At 33.1% G+C, this 18,981-nt stretch overlaps 1 protein-coding gene across 2 annotated transcripts in view; it reads left to right on the top strand.

Annotated features, from left to right (window-relative positions):
- The window catches only part of BRINP3 (BMP/retinoic acid inducible neural specific 3), a 344,861-nt gene that overhangs the window by 148,124 nt on the left and 177,756 nt on the right, over positions 1-18,981 (top strand). The window contains exons 2-3 of one of the 2 annotated variants that reach the window (XM_021686643.2): positions 2,774-2,964; positions 16,964-17,154. In XM_021686643.2, the coding sequence (XP_021542318.1) occupies positions 2,774-2,964; positions 16,964-17,154 (382 nt within the window). The remainder of the gene's footprint in view (positions 1-2,773; positions 2,965-16,963; positions 17,155-18,981) is intronic. The other variant, XM_021686645.2, reaches the window with a different exon arrangement.

Raw genomic sequence — 18,981 nt, 5'->3', positions numbered from 1 at the left:
TATATCTATTTTTTTGTCAAATTTAAGAGGAACAAAGAAAGTACTAAGTCAGGTCAGAATAGATCATGGGTTTTTATTTGTATAGTGACTAATTGTTAAAAAGATAAGAAAGACTAGAATTGCACTAGAATTGTATTTACCCACAGTCATCTAGTATGAGATACCTAGTCATTTAAAAAGAGTTTATATGGTATGAACAATATCACAATTGAATCAATCTTCTTGGTTAAAGTCCAGTTAATTCACTTAGTAACCCACATGTTATGAATACATGCATATGAGTTTATAAATTTAGCACTTTAAATCATTGAAAAAGATACATCACAATTTTAGGTTCAAGTTATGTCACTCCTTGACAAAATTATAAACTTTTTTCAGCAAATAAAAAAAGTACATATTTGAGAAGCCTTAAAGTTTGGAATTGAGTAACTATTATTTAGATCATGGTTTAATAAATAACTTTTTGCAAGCATTATATGATTATATACCTTGAGATATATCACAAAATATTAAAACTTAAATGTTTTATTTAAACGCTCTTCTTCACAAATTTGAATATATACTTACATATATTATATAAAATAAGTATATTATACTTACATTATTATATGTTATATATATCATATTACACATAATGTAATATGTAATTATATGTGTACATTATGTGTGTAATTATATGTATATGTATATAATATATGTAATTATAATTCATTATATATAATATATAATGAATTATAATATAAATATTTACATGTAATTATAATAATTTACATATAGCTATATATGTAAATATGTTGTGTGTAATGTATTATATATATAAAATGTAATGTGTTATATATTATAGATATATATAATGTGTTATACACTATACATATATATATAATACATGTGCAATTAATTCAGGTAAATTTTTTATAAAAGGAAAAGACACAAAAATTTGTTAATATCAACCCAGGTTTTGAAAGATAAAAGACATCCGTACTCTCTTCTGAGGAAACATGAATTCATAAATCCAGCATAGGATCTCTAAAAACCCTACATTTACTGAAAATAGAGCACTTTGCGAAAATTTTAAAGACAATATGTCAAATTACCTAATTAATAGCTTTTTTCTGAATAGCAGCATTAGCGTTGCTTGTTAAAAGTGCAACCTCTGGATCCCACTTCAGACCTAATGAATCAGAAAGCTCTGGGGTGGAGTTTCCAGGTGACTCTAGTAGGTGATGAAGTTTGAGAACCATCAGTAGAACAAAACTGTTTAGATCAGCTGATTTATGGAGGAGATGGCAAGAGTTTCTCAATGAAAGAAACACTAAATTGACTTATTCTCAGGCTGAAGATTTCCCTAGATCCCTGAGTGAGCCTTATCTTATAATTAATTTCCAAAAGACTGAGTGGATTTTTGGGCTGCCAAATATTTGTCACATGAGCGAAATATTCCTAGTTAGAAGCTCTGTCAGGGATATACCTCTTTGTCCTGCAAGTATTTACTATTCTTCATTATTCTGTGTAAATCTTTTCCCTACTTCCCCTCCTTTAGCAACTTTTTTTTCCCCTTCAGAGACTGCCTAAATATTAAATATCACCTCTCCAGAGTTGCCTTCTCTGGTCACTGAAAGTAAAACAGGGCCCCACTGCCCACAGCTCTATGGCTTATCACAGCAGGCTCTCTGTGGTAGCTCTCAGCACTTATAATACTCGGACATTTGTTTAAAATTTAAGTTAATGTCTGTGTTTTATTTATTTTTAAAACTTTCTCTAGAATGTGAGCTCCATTTGGACATGGACAGTATTGGTCTGGTTCACTGATGTATCCTTTTATCATTCACTTTTCGTTGGTGCACTGCAGGCATTTTTTGGAGGAAAAATATACATAAATATGGCACATATTTATACAATATTTATTCAATATTTTATTTGCTAGATAGTAATTAAGTTAAATAAAACACCTGGGAGTATTAGGCCTGACAGATGGAATTCTTCCCTGTGGAAGGTATTTGAGATTTTTATCAGACCACTCATCAGTAAAAATCTGTACAGTTAATCAGAGAATCCAGTTCACCATAGTTCTTGGCTAAAGTATCTCATTAGGTGGATTTTAACTCAATATAAATGTAAAAATCTTTGTTTAAATGTATAAATCGTTTACAACTATATCTTCCATTTCCGTTTGGCCAAATTCACCTGAAAAGTCATTTGCATCTTGAGAAATTGCTAATGGAGTTGAATTTAGGTTTCAAAATATGTTGTAAACAATAATTACTGTAAAAAAATGTTTGTCTTTTGATCATGTTTTTTTTTTTAATTCTCCTACAGCTCTATAATAGTCTTGAAATTTTATAAGGTCCTACTCTAAAATAAATAGAGAAAGGAATCCTTAGAATTATGAAAATAAATTCATTATCTTTTTTACAATTTCCCTTACAAAATAATAAAATATTACCTTAGTGATTTTTTAAATAGCTCTACATTCATGTTCTATGCATAACAAAATCATGTTTATGAGTGTATCTTTCCTTGGGAGAAAAAAATAAAAAAAACAGTGGAAGCTGTTTCTTTTAAGTGGCTTATTTTTTCTTGTATATGATTCGGTTTCAGAATATTCACTCCAGTTTTATAAATGTTGCTTCTCCTACTCATGGCACGTGACATATTATTACAGGCCAGACTCTTTGTAATGGGGTGACCCCAGCGAAACTACCAAGTGAACTTTTCAAATGAAAACACTCAGATAGATTATGTACGTATGAATAAAAATAAATTTGCTTTTCAGGGAGTTTGGCCGCTGGAAAGTAAATAACCTTGCAGTTGAGAGAAGAAATTTCCTTGGCTCCCCATTGCCTCTTGCTCCTGAATTCTTCCGCAACATAAGACTTTTGGGACGTCGACCTACCCTTCAGCAAATCACAGAAAACCTTATCAAGAAATATGGGACCCATTTTTTGCTATCGGCTACTTTGGGAGGTACGACTCTTTGAAAATATTTATGCCTATGTGTACTTGTGCATAAAACTGTGAAAGTCAGGGAAAAATGTGTTGATTAATCCAGATAGCTTCAGTTTGAATAATTCTAGAATTCATTCATTTATTCAATGCATTCACTGAGTTATTACTAAATGCCTTCTATGGTATTCACAATGGGAAGGTAGCTGGTTATTACTTAGTTCCTGCCTGAAGGCAATGTACAGTATAACGGCATGCATTAAATACAGTCATAGCTACTGCACTCTCTAATGCAAGGGGATGTGCCAAATTCTGTTTAAAAAATAAATAATAAGCAGTCAGGCACAAGTAGAAGTCGTCACTTCTGGTTACAGAGAACAGGAAAAGTTTCCCGAAGTAAATGTTGAAGATCTAAAATTACGTTTATTAGCACTATTTTAGTATTTCTCATTGTGGTTCATATATGATATAGAGAGAATGATCAATAAATACCAATTATGATGTGTAATGTAAAAGTAGAGATTAATAATGTCACTTCTTCAATTTATAAATTTGTAAAAAATAAGAAATCTGTGGTTTTAATACCATTAATATGTGTTTTATCATGGTGATATATAATTCAGCATCTTGAATACACCTAGATGATATTTGGGGAGGTAACGTAATAGGGAAAATAGGATTTTCCTAAAACTTAAAAATATCCCAGAATTCCATGTATTTAGTTTTGTGTAAGACTTCAAATAATGTCCATCCATTTTATTTAGAAAAGGATGTTACTCTTTCCTATAATGAAGAGCACTGAATATAATTGGATATGAAAACAGTGATCCTCTGCTTCCTTGTCTGTTCCTCAGTAAGTTTTCTGAATCCGGACAGACTGATTCACACCAATGGTGCGGTGGTATGAAAGGCCACTGGTTCTTCATTTTTCCTACCTTAGAAGATGAGTCTTTTCTTTCCTGTAGCTGCCAGTCCAGTCTGTCAGTAAGTCATGCCAGTCCTTTTTTTCTCCCAAAATATATCCCACGTCAAGCCTTTCTGACTTCTACCCGGACATCCCTAGAGCAAGTCACCATCACGTTTCTCTCCAGAATATGCCTGAGGTCCATGCTCCTCACAGATCTTTTTAAAACTTGGATCAGGTCAAATCATTCCGTGTGTCAATTAAAACCTGTAACTAGCCGCTTAACATAAAATCCGAATGTCTTGCTACGGTTTATAATGCACTACGTGAAGGGTCTCATACTGGATTTCACCACAGACCTCAACTTTTCTCTCCTCTCATCATGCTCAATTTTTCAGCCACAACGACTTTCGGGACAATTTTTCTGCTCAAATGTTACTTTCCATAGAGGGCTTTCCTGTCCATGCTACCAGGAATAGTACCCAGTATCCACCAATAGTCTCGACTATTCCATGATCTTCTTTGTGTTCTTCATTGTATTTTTTTATGCGAAATATTTTATTTATTAGTTTCTTGGCTTATTATCTGTCATTTCTGCATATTTTTTTGAAAACAGGCAACTTGCCTGTATTTGTCACAGTTTACCCCCATAGTTATAAGTGCCTGGCACACAATAGGTTCTCATTAAATATTTGTTAAATGAATAAACGAGACTACAACTTTGTTTAGAGTCTGAGATGTTCAAGTTCACTAAACAGATGTCAAAAGTATGATACACACAGAAGATAACTGAGATCTAATTCAAGAAGAAGACTCAATGAAAACTGAATCCAAAGAGCCAGAACAGTCAGTTAAACAAATAAAGATACAGAATTGGAGAGAAGGAAGATGCAAGCAAGAACAGGTGAACAAGGCATGGAGAGGTTGGCAAAGGAGATTTCTGGACACAATGTGGAAATATAAGTTGGCCAAATAACCTTAAGGAATTAAAGGTGGAAAACGTGGGTGATTTAGGCAGACAGACAGAGTCAGCCAGGAAAACACATTATCTGTCTTCCATGAGTGAATAATACTAAAATAATAAGATAAAGGGATCAGCCTGGTATTGAAAATTGACTCTCCTTCTTTTTTTAACCAATTGTGAATTTTTTAAGTTTTATTTTATTCAATTGTGACATTTTTAAAATGTTAAGTAACTTCTCTGTTAGTTTCTTTTAGGAGAAAGTCGGAGAGTAATATATGTGTGGTAGGGTCATGGGAAGATTAATGTACATACAGGACGATAGTCTTGGCACAATGTGTGGCATAATTTAAACATTCAAAGAATTTATGTTATTGCTATTACAGTAGTGTGTATAGAAAAAAATTATAAAATATCCCAATAATTATAAAAACTGAGTCTCTGAAAGCTGTGTCTGTATGGGTTAGTAAGGTCAATGATTATTAATGCAATAAAGTCTGAAGTAAAAGTGAAAGTTAAATTATTACTATAACTTCTTTTAAAAAGTTCAGTGGTCTTGTACTCATATTAGGCTTCATCACATTTGTGTCAACAATGTATAATACCCAGAATTTCAGAACATAAAATACATTCTCCAAATAAGAAAGGAAGCAAGTGACAGAGGAAAGGCAGAACAGATAAAAAGTACAGATGATTTTTGTGGACATTTTTGTTCCTTATACTAAAATTGCGGTTAACTTTTTGATTTGTTTTCATTGTTTTGGCATTGTAGATGCTACATGTTGGCCTTCAGATTAGTTTTTATTGTGTATGTTTTTTGTCTGTATAAACGTGGTCTAAAAATCTTTTGTGGGATTAAATCATTTCTTCAGGTTGATTATTCAATGATAGTAATATGTTCTCTCAAAATTCAATTACTTAAAAGTCTTGTTCAAGCATGTCCTTAAAGGCAAAACATGGAGTGGGTGGGGGTGGGGCAGGGGAAGACATGGAATTTCCAGGCTCCCTAGCCTTCTACCCTTTGAATATTCCTTGGATTTAATATTCCTGGTATTTTCTATTAGAATTCTTTTTTTTTCCCCTCTAAATGTTACTTATAGTTTCTTTCAGGAATCTCTGCTGGGTGATGTTAATAAGTTAACTAAAATGCATGAAATTATTTAAGTAGCTTAAGGATATAACTATTTGCAATTAAAATGTACACCAGGTTGATTTCAGGCAATTTTTAAAATATTGCTGTTGTAATTACACTAAACCTTTTTGTTGTTGTTGCTGTAAGTATATTTTCGCTTTATATGTTTTACCTGGTTGAACATGAAATTGTATCATTCCATTTTTTTAAAAAATGAGATTTGTGGTATTTAACTGGAGCTAATTCTCTCTCTTGCTCTCTCCTTAACCAACTAAGTAACAACCCTAATATTAACACACTGAGGATGTCATGTATATAAGCAAACATTTTAAACAAAAGGCCAGCTATTTCTTGCTTCTTAAATAACCAGATCCTCAACTAAATTTAAACATTTTAAAAAATGAGTTGTGTAAAATTCTCTCAGTATTAAAGCGATAAAAAAGAAATAAATAAAAAATGTCTTTTTTCCCTGAGTTATTTAGTACATCATATTATTGACTTAGACATAAAACTTTGGATAGCATACTTGAAGCCTTTAACGGGATATTTTATGATAGATAAAGCCAGTGATTGAATTATCTCCCTATAGGGAAAAATAAATTGTAAAAAACCTTCTTCAATATATATCATTTTCCACACTTATTTCATTTTATAGCTTCCAGACTATTTATCAATATAGTAATTCAGCTTGCTTCTGTTTGGATAATGATATCTAAACTCCATCACTGTTTAAATATCTAAAATAAGCTGCTCAATATGAGGAATCAATCTTGAAAAAGACTGCACTACTGAGATATATTGATTTCTAACTATGGAATATATTTCATGACTATTTTTATAATATATTTCATTATAATACAATATATGACAAATACTGGAATAAAAGTGTCTCTGTGTACTGAATATAGAACAACAACAACAACAAAACACAAGTGAACAGGAAAAAAATAAAAAGAGCTTAAAACCGCTGAGTTGACTGGGGAGAGGGAGGGTGCCCACCATAAAACACCAAACCTAGGTTCTGGATCAATTGAAAAAGACAGAAAGACTAAGGAAGATGCAGCCCAAAAAATTCACTTAAAATTTTATAAAGTGTTGTAACAAAATATTTATAATAATTTTAAATGATGCCTGACTCTCATCTCTAGTATTACACAGACTTGTCCAAACAGTCATGATTATAGCCCTGAGCCACCCACGGTCACACGAGCATATGTGTGGCTCCCATATCAGCCTAGGCTCTCTACAGCCCAACACAGTGAAGAACAGACCAGAGCTTGTGCTCTCTCCTGACAGGCACATCTTGAAGAAGAAGAGGAAGCGGCGGGATTACTCATGTCAGTCCCTTTCCTAAACCAGCCTTTCTGTTAACTCACTGTACTTCTGTTGGCAGAGTCAAGAATGCAGGGACAAGGACTGTTTGGACAGAATACCTTCCCATGGAGAGGAGTGCAGGAAAAAGTACTCTTTTCTTGATAGAGATATTTTATTTTATTTATTATTATTTTTTAAGATTTTATTTATTCATTTGACAGAGAAAGAGAGAGCAAGCACAAGCAGGGGGAGCAACAGAAGGAGAGGGAGAAGCAGACTCCCTCCTGAGTAGGGAGCTGGATGCGGGGCTGGATCCCAGGATCCTGGGATCATGACCTGAGCTGAAAGCAGATGCTTCACCAACTGAGCCACCAAGGTGCTCCAGTAGAGATATTTTAAAAAATCAAACCAAAATTCATTCTAGGAACAAATAGACAATATATTAAGATTTGTTCCTTTGCAACTTTAAGAAAATATTTTTCACTCTCAGCAGCATTAAAACAAGTCCTGTTTAACCAGTGGTTTTGAATGCACAGTTTTAAAAGTCATAATTTAAATTTTAGTGGAAATAGTTACTTTTTTTTAATATGTGTGTTTTTAATTTTTTTCCCTGAAAGTGCTTTTGAGAATGTATCTTGTTACCACATTGTTCAACTTAAGCATTTCATCAGATATTAAATTTTGTTTATATAAAGAAAATATTTTCATTATTAGAAAGGAAAAATAGATGATGTCCAGAGTAGCATTAACTTACTAGCATAGAAAATAATGAATACTACCTCAAAACCACTTAGTGTATAAGTCACTATAGCTGCAAAGTAGTTTAATAGCTTGCAAGTTTTACCATATACTGTTTGCATGTGTATCTCTTTCAAGAAGAACAGAGGTCAGAAGTCAAGCAATAAGATACACTATAGATAGAACAGCGATTCGATTTTTAAAAATTGTCTTACATCCCTATGAGTGTAAGATTCTAAATATCCTTATTTGATTTCAGAAATACTCAATTCTCACTTTTGTCTATGTAAATTACACTCTGTATTAAATGTCCACAGATAGTTTTAATTCTATGTCATACACCACCTTCTTTCAAAATTGATTAGTGGTTGTGTTTCTCATTTTCATTTGGTCTCTTCATAGGAAATACAAATTCCTTTTATTTTAGTATAACTGTAACATAATTAAAGAAGCAAATCTGCTAAAACCATATGCAAATAGAAATACTCACTAAAAATGCATGGAACTATTTCCTCTATTAGAATGCATATTCTGTTTTAAGAAAAAGAACTGAAAGCAAGAAAATGAAATCTTTTCTGAAGCTTCATCGCAGGGTATCATTAAAATAATGGTATTGAAGAGGGAAAAAAAATTGCCATATTGGTTTTTAAAACTAAAGATATACTACATAAGGTTAGTTATATCCATTCCACTCTGTCTCTCTCTCTTTCTATCTCTGTCTCCATCTATCTCTCATCTCTCTTTTTCCTTCTATCTTTATTTCTCATGTTTTTCTGGCAAAGAAAATTTTCAAAAAATGGAAATTAAAATGATATTGTTAATTAAATTTTAATGGTTTTTAAGGCAGTTATCTACTCAAATGATTTGAAACCATTTCTGTAAATAGTCATAAACATAACACAAAAGAAATTGGGATTAAAATTGCTATGTTGATGGATCTTAATAATGACATTCCTGGCAACTAAATCAAAAGATAAATGTTAAGTTTTAGTATTTTATACATTTGGTTATATGTTTTTCTTACTTATAGCACTTTGATAAGGTAGATAAATCATCTGTCCATTGTTCGACAAACATGTACTGAGTTACCTATAACAGTGCAAAGACCCAACACCTTCCTTAAGGGAACACACAGGTGACTGACAAATACATACATTTAAATTGGTAATAAGTTTTACTGTGGTTTAGAGACTCATTACTCAAGTGTGATTCATGATCTAGTAGCATCAGCATTACCTTGGAGCTCGTTAGACCTTCAGAATCTCAGATTCCATCTCAGATTAATGAATCAGAATCTACATGTTAACAAGATCTCTGGGTGATTTATACGCACATTAAGGTTGAACAGTTCGTTTAGACTATCTATATAAATGTAGAGTGTTCTTAACTGTTTGAGAAATCTCACTTCTGAAAATTAATCTTACCAAAATAATAGCAGGAGTCTGTAACATACGTAACAAAAATGTACATTATAACATTGTAAACAACTCCAAAAGAGAGGTAAGTAACTTAATTGTGCTTCACTCGAGGTAGATTCAGTTTCATCTGACATCGGAACTATTTATTTCCAGTTCCTCTTTTTTCATGTCATTGCTTTATAGAGAACATTATGGTAGCTGGGCAATTTTGTTTAAAAATTTTTCAGACTTTTTGGGTGGATAACTGTTAATAATCCAAAGTCTGATGCTTTCATTTGGAGTGTTTTGCAAAACACATTACATTTCTTTGTCGAAGCTCTCTAAGACTAGTTATTTCCTTCCCATAATATCTTGCAGATGCCAATTGGTGTTAAGCCAACATGTCTGTTTTTACTGCCTTTAGATATTTGGCTCTGCTTCTTGTCAGAAGCCTAGTTTTCTCAGATCGATTTTTTTTTTATGTCTGTTTGTTTCTAAAACACTGTCTGTTTTTTTCTACAACACTATATTGGTGGAGAGATATCATCAGGATGTTACCTTTTAACATGTTAAGCGAAGAAAGGACAATCATTAGTAGTGAGAGCAAAGTACACTGTAAAAACTGAAATATAATTTCAAAAGAGCTGCTATACCCAAAATATTATAGGACTTTAACACAAGGAATAATGTGATCTCTCATTACCAACAAATAGGGTAACATTTTTGGGTTAAAACATACATCAAAAGTAAAACCTACGAACAATTACATTTAAACTATGTTTGCATTGGTTAGTCCAAGAGAAAGATTTCTACTCAAATAGCAGTTCTTTATAAGTAAAACTCACACAAAAGCAAAAAGGACATTCAAAATAAGATCTTCCAGTGTAAGGAAGTTGAATGACCAGGAAGACATCTACCATAAATGTACAGTTGTTTTGTTTGTTTGTTTTGTTTTGTTTTTGTCTGGGTGGAATGGTATACATTATAGGTTTGTAGACTAACCCAAGGGCAGAGCAATGATAACATAAAATACAGTCAATCTGTAAGAGCTATTTTCATCACAGTAAAGAAATAAAAAACAAAACAACTAATATGCTTTGATTGTGGATCCTCTGTGTTCTGCTCTGGGTGTCTCTTCGTTCCAAGAATCAAGTTGAAGAAGGTTCTCTTTGAAACATGCTGTCCTTCTCGCAGAGGGAAAAAGCTAAAGAATTTGTGTAACTTTGCAGTGCTGCTCAAACCTTGTACTAGATCATGGCATACTGGCTTTCATGTATTCCACCGACCCAAGTGTTATCCTTTCCCATACCAAGTTAAAGGAAATCACTCATGAACTGTTTATAGTTCTTTACAATGGACCATTAATCTATGTATGCATATTTGCATCCATGATTGTGCCGAAAGTAATTGCAAAAATTAATGCAATCTGCCACATCATCATTATTGATTTATCCGTAGGATTCTTTTATTCATTCTATTATCCATTGTCTTTTAACTTGTTCTAACCTTTTGAGAGCATTCCCTTTATCCTCAATAACTGTATATATGAGAATGCAAGTTGAGAAAATCCAAGGAAAATACAATAGTACAAAATTTCTTTAAAATTTTTCTTCCTCATGGACATAACATAGATGATTTGAAAATCAGGACAGAAAAGTTAATTACAATGAGGTCAACAGCATATCAAATGTACCTAATCGCTTCTTATGAACCGATCATAGGATAACATTAAAGTCATGATTGGTTTTTTGTTGTTGTTTTATTGTCTTCTGTTTTGCATTCTCTCTGAAAGCATCCTTCAATATGTGCTTTTAATGTCCATAAACACCCGCAGTATTTTAGTTGTAAAAGACACAGCTGCATGATTTCTGTGTGAAATAATCACATCTTTTTATATCCACAGTCATTAATCCTTTTTACTTTCTAACAAACTCAGAATGTTGAATCGTTTTCAGAATCACATTTAGTTTTTACAAAATGTGTGGTTGTCCTTTGGTACTCATGTCATGCTTATGAGCTACAGCTGGTTTAAAAAATAGGAATAAAAATGACATTTGAACACAAATTTTTAGTTGATTGAATAATATCTCAGTTTTTAAATCTGAATATTGTGTGTTATTTATGTAGAATTCTGATGACCTTTTATAATTGAATACTTGAGAGTTACAACTAAAGAATGCTTTCTTCTTTTTTTTTTTGCATTCTTTTTTTCTTAAAGCTGACTGTAAAAGTTTCAAAGACTATAAAGACCATAAACATCACAAAAACATGGTAGTTAAAGGGGTGGGCTCCGTGGTTAAGCATCTGTCTTTGGGCTCAGGTCAGCTCAGGTCATGATCCCAGGGTCCTGGGATGAACCCCACATTGGGCTCCCTGCTCTGCGGGAAAGCTGCTACTCCCTTTCCCACACCCCCTGCTTGTGTTCCTGCCTTCTATTCCCTTTCCCACTCCCCCTGGTTGTGTTCCTGCTCTCGCTATCTCTCTCTCTGTCAAATAAGTAAATAAAAACTTAAAAAAAAATGGTAGTTATATATAATTAAAAAAAACAGATTTTTTAGAGGAAAGAAATAGACTTATTTCCGATGAAGATTGAGTAGCCTTGTCAAAATATCTCAGGTATTTAACAATCCATGATTTATAACACTTGAAATTTAGCATAAACTACCCAGCTTACATCACATAGTTGTCTAGTTTGTTGTAAATAAGGGTTTAAAACAAGGTATTCATAAGAACAATTTCAGTAATCTAGACTGCTTCACGTGCTTCACTATAGGGAAAGCTTTAGCATACATGGGTTAATGTTCAACTGTAGAAAAGAACCATGAGCAACTTATGAGTGGTTTCTCTTTATCAGTTTATTGGAAAGAATAACCAACTGCTATCTTTAATCATCGCATGGATCTTGATTATATGATCCACTAGAAGACAATTTTGACTAAGTCCAGGTTCCTGTGGTGAGATTTAATATCTATGAAATGCTAACTTGTAAAAATTTAAAACCTCCTCATTTACTGTTAGGCCCTAAATTTAAAAAAAAAAAAAGGAAAAGAGAGAAAACCAACATTTATTGTACATATTATATGTGTTCTACCAGGTTCTATGGATAAATTATATTGCTTAATCTTTTCAAACAGATGAGAGTAGGATATTGCTTCTCTTTTAGAGATGGAAATGCTAAGGGCGACTGTAACTTTACCAAAGCCCCACAGTCATTAAGTTAGAGGACTATGAGCTGTCAGGATTTACCTTCACAAACACCTGGCTCCAAAACTCACATTTTCCTTTCTCTTATTATATCATATCTCCTTCAAATTAAAACAACAACAACAAAGAATGAACTGTAAAACTGTTAATACATGTGTATAAAGATTTACAGTATTTTTTCCTTTGATTTTTTTCTGTTGTCTATAATATATATTGGCTCTCAGGATAGAAGGAAGAAAACACATTTACCTGTACCTTACAAACAAATGTGGACTCTGAAAAACAAAGGAAATATTTTTTTAAATCTCCACTAGATAGAGAATGGAAGCTGTTCTTGCTCATGCTGGTGATTATGGGCCATCATTTCTCTATGGACATCTTTGATTGCTTAAACCTATATTAGCATTTATTATTCATATCGTAACATAGGACCACTCTGAAATAGTAATCCCTAGCTCTTGTTATGTGTCATTTTCCAAATTATCACAGGACAGCTTAACATCTACAAAATATTCTTAAATCAAATATTTTAATTTGCTTTTTTTTAAAATTTAATTTGCTTTTTTAAAAAAAATAAGATTATGCTACTCCTCTCTTTTTGTGTGATATATGACTCAACTGAGGTCCCACTAAAGAATTTTCACCTGAAGGGTGAAGACATATAGAGAGATATAATATTTAAAGGACTATTTTGAGAGATATTTACTCACCATTTGTGGATACAGATGGTAGGATGAGGGTTCATGCATTTATAAAAGAAATAGAAAAGGAGGCTTCTGTTCATCACAAATAAGACAAAATAACTAAAATTACTACAGATATGTAGATATGGAATGAGTTGTTTTATTATAAATTTTAAGGAATTGAGGTAAATAAAAGAATAATACCATGGCAACAACTTTTGAATTCTTACTGTAGCCCAGTCATATTCTAAATCCTTTATAGATATTATCTGTTTCATGCATCTAGCTACTCTTTGAGGAATACTCTGCTCATGTTACATGAAAGGAAACTGAGTCAAGTTATACAGTTCAAGATCATTCAGTTACTAAATAGAAGCCAGTATTAAAACCCAAATCTATTTGGCACTAAAAATTGGCACACTTACATCTAAACTATAATAATTAATTCTATATTTTTCTTTCTTCCAGCACCTCATAATTCAGTGCAAGAGTCCATTCTAGTGATCTAATTATCTCTTCTGCTCAATGATGTATAATTTTTCAACTCATGTTGGGCACCTCCAGTAATAAGAAAATTCACTACTATCCAAAAAGAGATAGTGAAGATGATCATATTCACATATTTAAATGGTTTTCTTGAATCCCCAGAAGGCAAAACTAATTTCCAATAAATCAATTGAACCCATATTTTGAATTTAATACATTAATGAATTGAAGAAAAGATTAGATATTATTTTAAAGAATAGGCAGTTAAGCTTCCTTCTATCTATAGGAATCTGTAGAAAACGTGAATGCTAGGCGTTAAACTTGGATATTCAGATATATTTTCTAAATAGAATCATCTAAGAACTGCCAAATCATCCAGAATTTCATTTTAGTCTTAATATTATAATCATGAACTTAACTAGTTACTTTATTTTTTTAAAAAAAGATTTTATTTATTTATTTGACAGAGAGACACAGCAAGAGAGGGAACACAAGCAGGGGGAGTGGGAGAGGGAGAAACAGGCTTCCTGCAGAGCAGGGAGCCCGATGTGGGGCTCGAGCCCAGGACCCTAGGACCATGACCTGAGCCGAAGGCAGATGCTTAATGACTGAGCCACGCAGGCACCCCTTAACTAGTTACTTTAAAAATTTTATTATGAATAAATGTTTTAAATCATTCTCACTTCTTACGGCTGCACTGTATTCTACTGTATAGATGCAACATAGTTTATTCTTCCTGATTAGGTAGGTATCTGTGTTGCTACAAATATTACAAATAAAGCCACAGTAAGAAGACTTTTGCATATTGTAGCCAGTGTTTTTTGGGATAGATTCTTAAAAGTAGGATTGCTGGGTCAATTATTGCTAACTATTGCCAAATTTCTCTCTATAGTTACATCATTTTGCATGACTACCAGAAATATATCAGAGGGCCTGTTTTCTTTCCAGTTTGCCAACAGCTTTGGCAAAGTCGTCAAACTTTTGGATTATGGCAAATTCCATAATTGCAAAGTGATATATCAATATATTTTAATTTGCATTTCTTGTACTATTTTAACCTATATTTCCTGTATTTTCTGCTTTATGAAAAGTGTTGCCATTAAAGCAACTTGGCAAGTCTTAGTCTTTAGCACTCATTATACAATGTTTTTCTTTTTCCCATTTAATAATTTTGGGCCTGAATTCTACAATATTGGATATCAAGACTTAACTTTGCTTCCTTTTTATTTACATTTACCAAGATCTTTGCCATTTTGTTTTTAACCTTTCTTAATGAGACATGTCTCTTGCTGTATTAGTCCATTTGGGCTGCTAACAAAACACCACAGACTGGGTGGCTTATAAACAGCAGAAATTTATTGCTCGCTGTTGTGAAAGCTAGAAGTCCAAGATCAAGGTGCCAGCATGGTTGCATTAGGGGCCTTTTTAGGGTTGTAGACTTCTTGTATTTTCACATGGTGGAAGGGGCAAGGGATCTCTCTTGGAGTCTCTTTTAGAAAGACACTGATTCCATTTGATGTGGGCTCTGATATCATGACCTAAGCATTTCCCAAAAGCCCTAGCTCTTAATACTTTCATCTTTGGGGGTTAGGATTTCACATATAAGTTTTGAGGGGACACAAACCTTCAGACCATAGCCCTTGCATGGGTGATAGATGCTCATTATGAGTTCTTAGACTACGACAGAACTATTGCTCTTCGTACATCCATGTACAGGAGGTTTGTTTTGGTACTCTCTCACAACGTGGCACATGGATCACTCTTTTCCTCAGATTCATTGGTCTTTCTGAGATACACTCACTCACACTTCCACACTAGTTATCCTCTTTTCCTGGGGGTAAGTAATCACTGGGGATTTTTTTGTTTGTTGCTATAGGGATTTATGTAATATTTTCCCTTTTCTCTTTCAGATGTTCCCACCCGAAAGATATTTATCATGCATATGACCTAATGCTGTTGATAATTGACCCACTCATTCATTTTTTTGAAGGATTTTTTTTTCAGCTGTTCTAGTTAGGCTATTTGATTTCCAGTATGCATGTTGGGATCCAAATACAAACTGAGAATGTGACCTTTCAGAAATAACATTGGTAACACTTTACTTCTGATATCAACTGACCTGATCTCTTGCTTTATCTGTTGTTATAAGCTGTGACTTAGGATTGGAAAGTCACCAAGGATATGTCATTTTAAATTTAGTATCATTTTATTTATTTGGTATTTTATAAAACTGGCTTGTCAATTTGTAAGCGGGCATAATGCCACCAGAACAGTGGGTTCCTGAGAGAATGAGAGTAAGCATCAAGTCTGACAATTATACGCTAGATGAATATCCAAGAATATGGAAATCTGAAAACGGCAAGTTCTTAATGTTAAATTTAAATACCATTGATATTTTTTGTAAACATGTGAACACTGAAAATTGCAGTTTAATTATATTATACTTTAAATTTCACCTTCAAAAATCCATTGTCAATACCTAAATCTTCCATGGAGTTTAATGATTTCCATAGAGCTTAATAACACATCATATTTTTATGTAATGCCACATGTAGGAAACCTCTGAATTTAATTCATATATGCTTACATAACTATATATGCATATGTATGTTTTCTCTGAATTTTCGAGGTTCAGTTAAAAATGGCTAGGGGTGCCTGGCTGGCTCAGTCTGTAGAACATGGAACTCTTTATCTTGGGGTTGTAAGTTTGGGCCCACGTTAAGTGTACAGTTTACTAAAATAAAATCTTTTTAAAAAAATGGTTAGTGTTTAGTAATGTGGTTGGTCATGTTTCCATTAGTCATGCTGATCCACGGTAAACATTTCTGAGCATATACAATTTTATATCACGCACCCCACTTAAGTTCAATTTACATATTTTCCGTTCTTAATTTGCTTTTGTGTCATATAGGTGTTAAGTAAACTAAACTATATGAGAAAGTCAATAAAATCTAGAGAAATTGTTCCACAAATGCTAGCTATTCAACATTTACTAAATAAGTATTTACAGGCTTCAATAGCTCATGTACCATTCTAGGCACATGAGAAATATTCATGAAGAACACAAAAGTTAAACTTGACTTTTGTTGCTTATCACTCTTTTGTTTCATTGTGTCTGTCATCTATACTTCCTCACCTGCAGATAATTGAAAAATTGATTTTAAGTGGAAAATGGAATAATTTTAAATATTATTAATGCAGGAGAGGAGTCACTCACAATTTTTGTGGACAAGCGGAAGCTGTGCAAAAGATCTGAAGGAAGTGATTCCAGCACCAATAGCTCTATGGTCACACTGGAGACGCTACATCAACTAGCTGCTTCCTATTTCATTGACAGGGACAGCACCCTTCGGAGACTTCACCACATTCAAATTGCATCCACTGCCATTAAGGTATGAATGAGTTTACCTTAAAATGATGTCATACCATGATTTTTCCTAGCTCTAAAATGCATCTCTATATATTTGCATGTATCACTGATTTAAACAATTATGTTCTAAAAAAAAAGTCACATTTCCATTTGTCATAAGTTATGTAATAGATTTCGATGAAATGGTGTGTCTGCAACGTTGTGACTTGATAACTGGGTCAAGGTTTTTCATGCCCTAATGTTAATTGAAACACACTTGAATTGTGTAAGTGTCTGGGGTATATAGTCTCCCTCATAACGTGTGTGTGGATAAAACTTTGTTTTAATAACATTAATTTATTTTGTGAATATTCCTATTTTATAGTATTTATTTAAAAACATTCTGAGAAGGTGCTGTTTTAGGCTCAAAATGGTCAGTGACACAAAAGTCATTAAGGAGTCCTGGTTTAAGGAATATTTTCCCCCATCCTTTAACAATATAATTAAGAAGTACAAGTATTTGGGTGTAAGTTTCTGCAAGTCAAGACACAGCATAGTCTAGAATTAGTAGGTAAACTCCATGTGTTCACTAGAATCCTTTCCGTCTGACTATACTAAGGTTAATTTCACCAAAATTAAGAGAAAGTAAGAATAAGGTGCCTTTAATTTTTTTAAAAAAGAGAGAGAAACAGAGGAAGAGAGACAGACAGTGGCTTCTAAAACATCAGATTTTTTGACACATTTTTCTGGCAGTTTAAATCAACATGTTATTGTGTTTGGTCAACAGACATTGCCAAATAAAGAATCATCACAGTGTGATAGGGTGATCCTGGACTAAGTTAGCAAGAACAAAATAAAATATAAAGAGCATTTCTTGGTGTTTCACCTGTAAGATTTCATAATCAATGCAAAAAGCAGTCATTAAATTTATGATTTTAAAATTAATAGTTGTGTTTTGTAAGTTAATAAAATGTTAGTACTTCAGTATTTTGAGAATGTTAGGAAAAATTAGTCTAAGTCATATATTTTGTGTGAGATGTTCCAGAGAGAAAAAAAGGTGATACAGCAATATCTTTAGCTTATGGGTTACACAGATAATACTACCTGTCTTCCATATTCCTGGTAGATGAAGTTGGGAAAAAGACTTCCGTAGATATAAATTACACAATTATAGTTAGTCTACTTCTGATTGTAGGACTTCTGTTATATTGGATAATCAAAAATATAAGTAGCATTTATGCTGTATAGATAAAACTGTAGCCAGCATGAATGTAGATATTTTAGTTAATTTAAAAAATATTGTAAGATAGGGTATTGTTAGAGATAGTTAGCTTGAGGTTGCTGAGGACAAATAGACTTTTTCAGAAATCAATTTCAATGATATAAACAGTAACTTAAAGTGTATTTTCTAATAGAAGACATCATTATTGTAAGTATGTTTATTATATGGCTATTGATTTTTTTTCTCAGCACCAAGTAGAATTATGCAGTGGAGTTTTGTACTTTACTCAGGAAAAAATATTCATTCACAGTTTATGTCAAAACTTAACGGAAGGTCACCAAGGACTTGGAACAGGACTTGAGTCTGGAGAGACCTGGTCACAGGAACAGGATCTTAGGGACAAAAGGCATCTGCTTGTCTCTAAGCACTAAACTACACAAATGTGCCTATCCCACCTGAAGGCAGAGCTGGAGGATACTGGCCTGCCTGCCCTGATAAGACTGGGCCTTGCTGGTTGGGTGGAGTTTCATCTAATGAGACAGGAGGGACCCCTAGCTGTTGGAGAAGCCCTGGACCTCATCAGGCTGCAAGTCCAAACTGGGACTGACTGTAGCCCATCTTTAGCTGCCGCCTCAGGGTGGTTTTTGG

The sequence above is a fragment of the Neomonachus schauinslandi genome, chromosome 6 (genome assembly GCF_002201575.2).
Source record: "Neomonachus schauinslandi chromosome 6, ASM220157v2, whole genome shotgun sequence".
NCBI lineage: Eukaryota > Metazoa > Chordata > Mammalia > Carnivora > Phocidae > Neomonachus > Neomonachus schauinslandi.
This window is presented reverse-complemented; position numbering and strand designations above follow the sequence as displayed.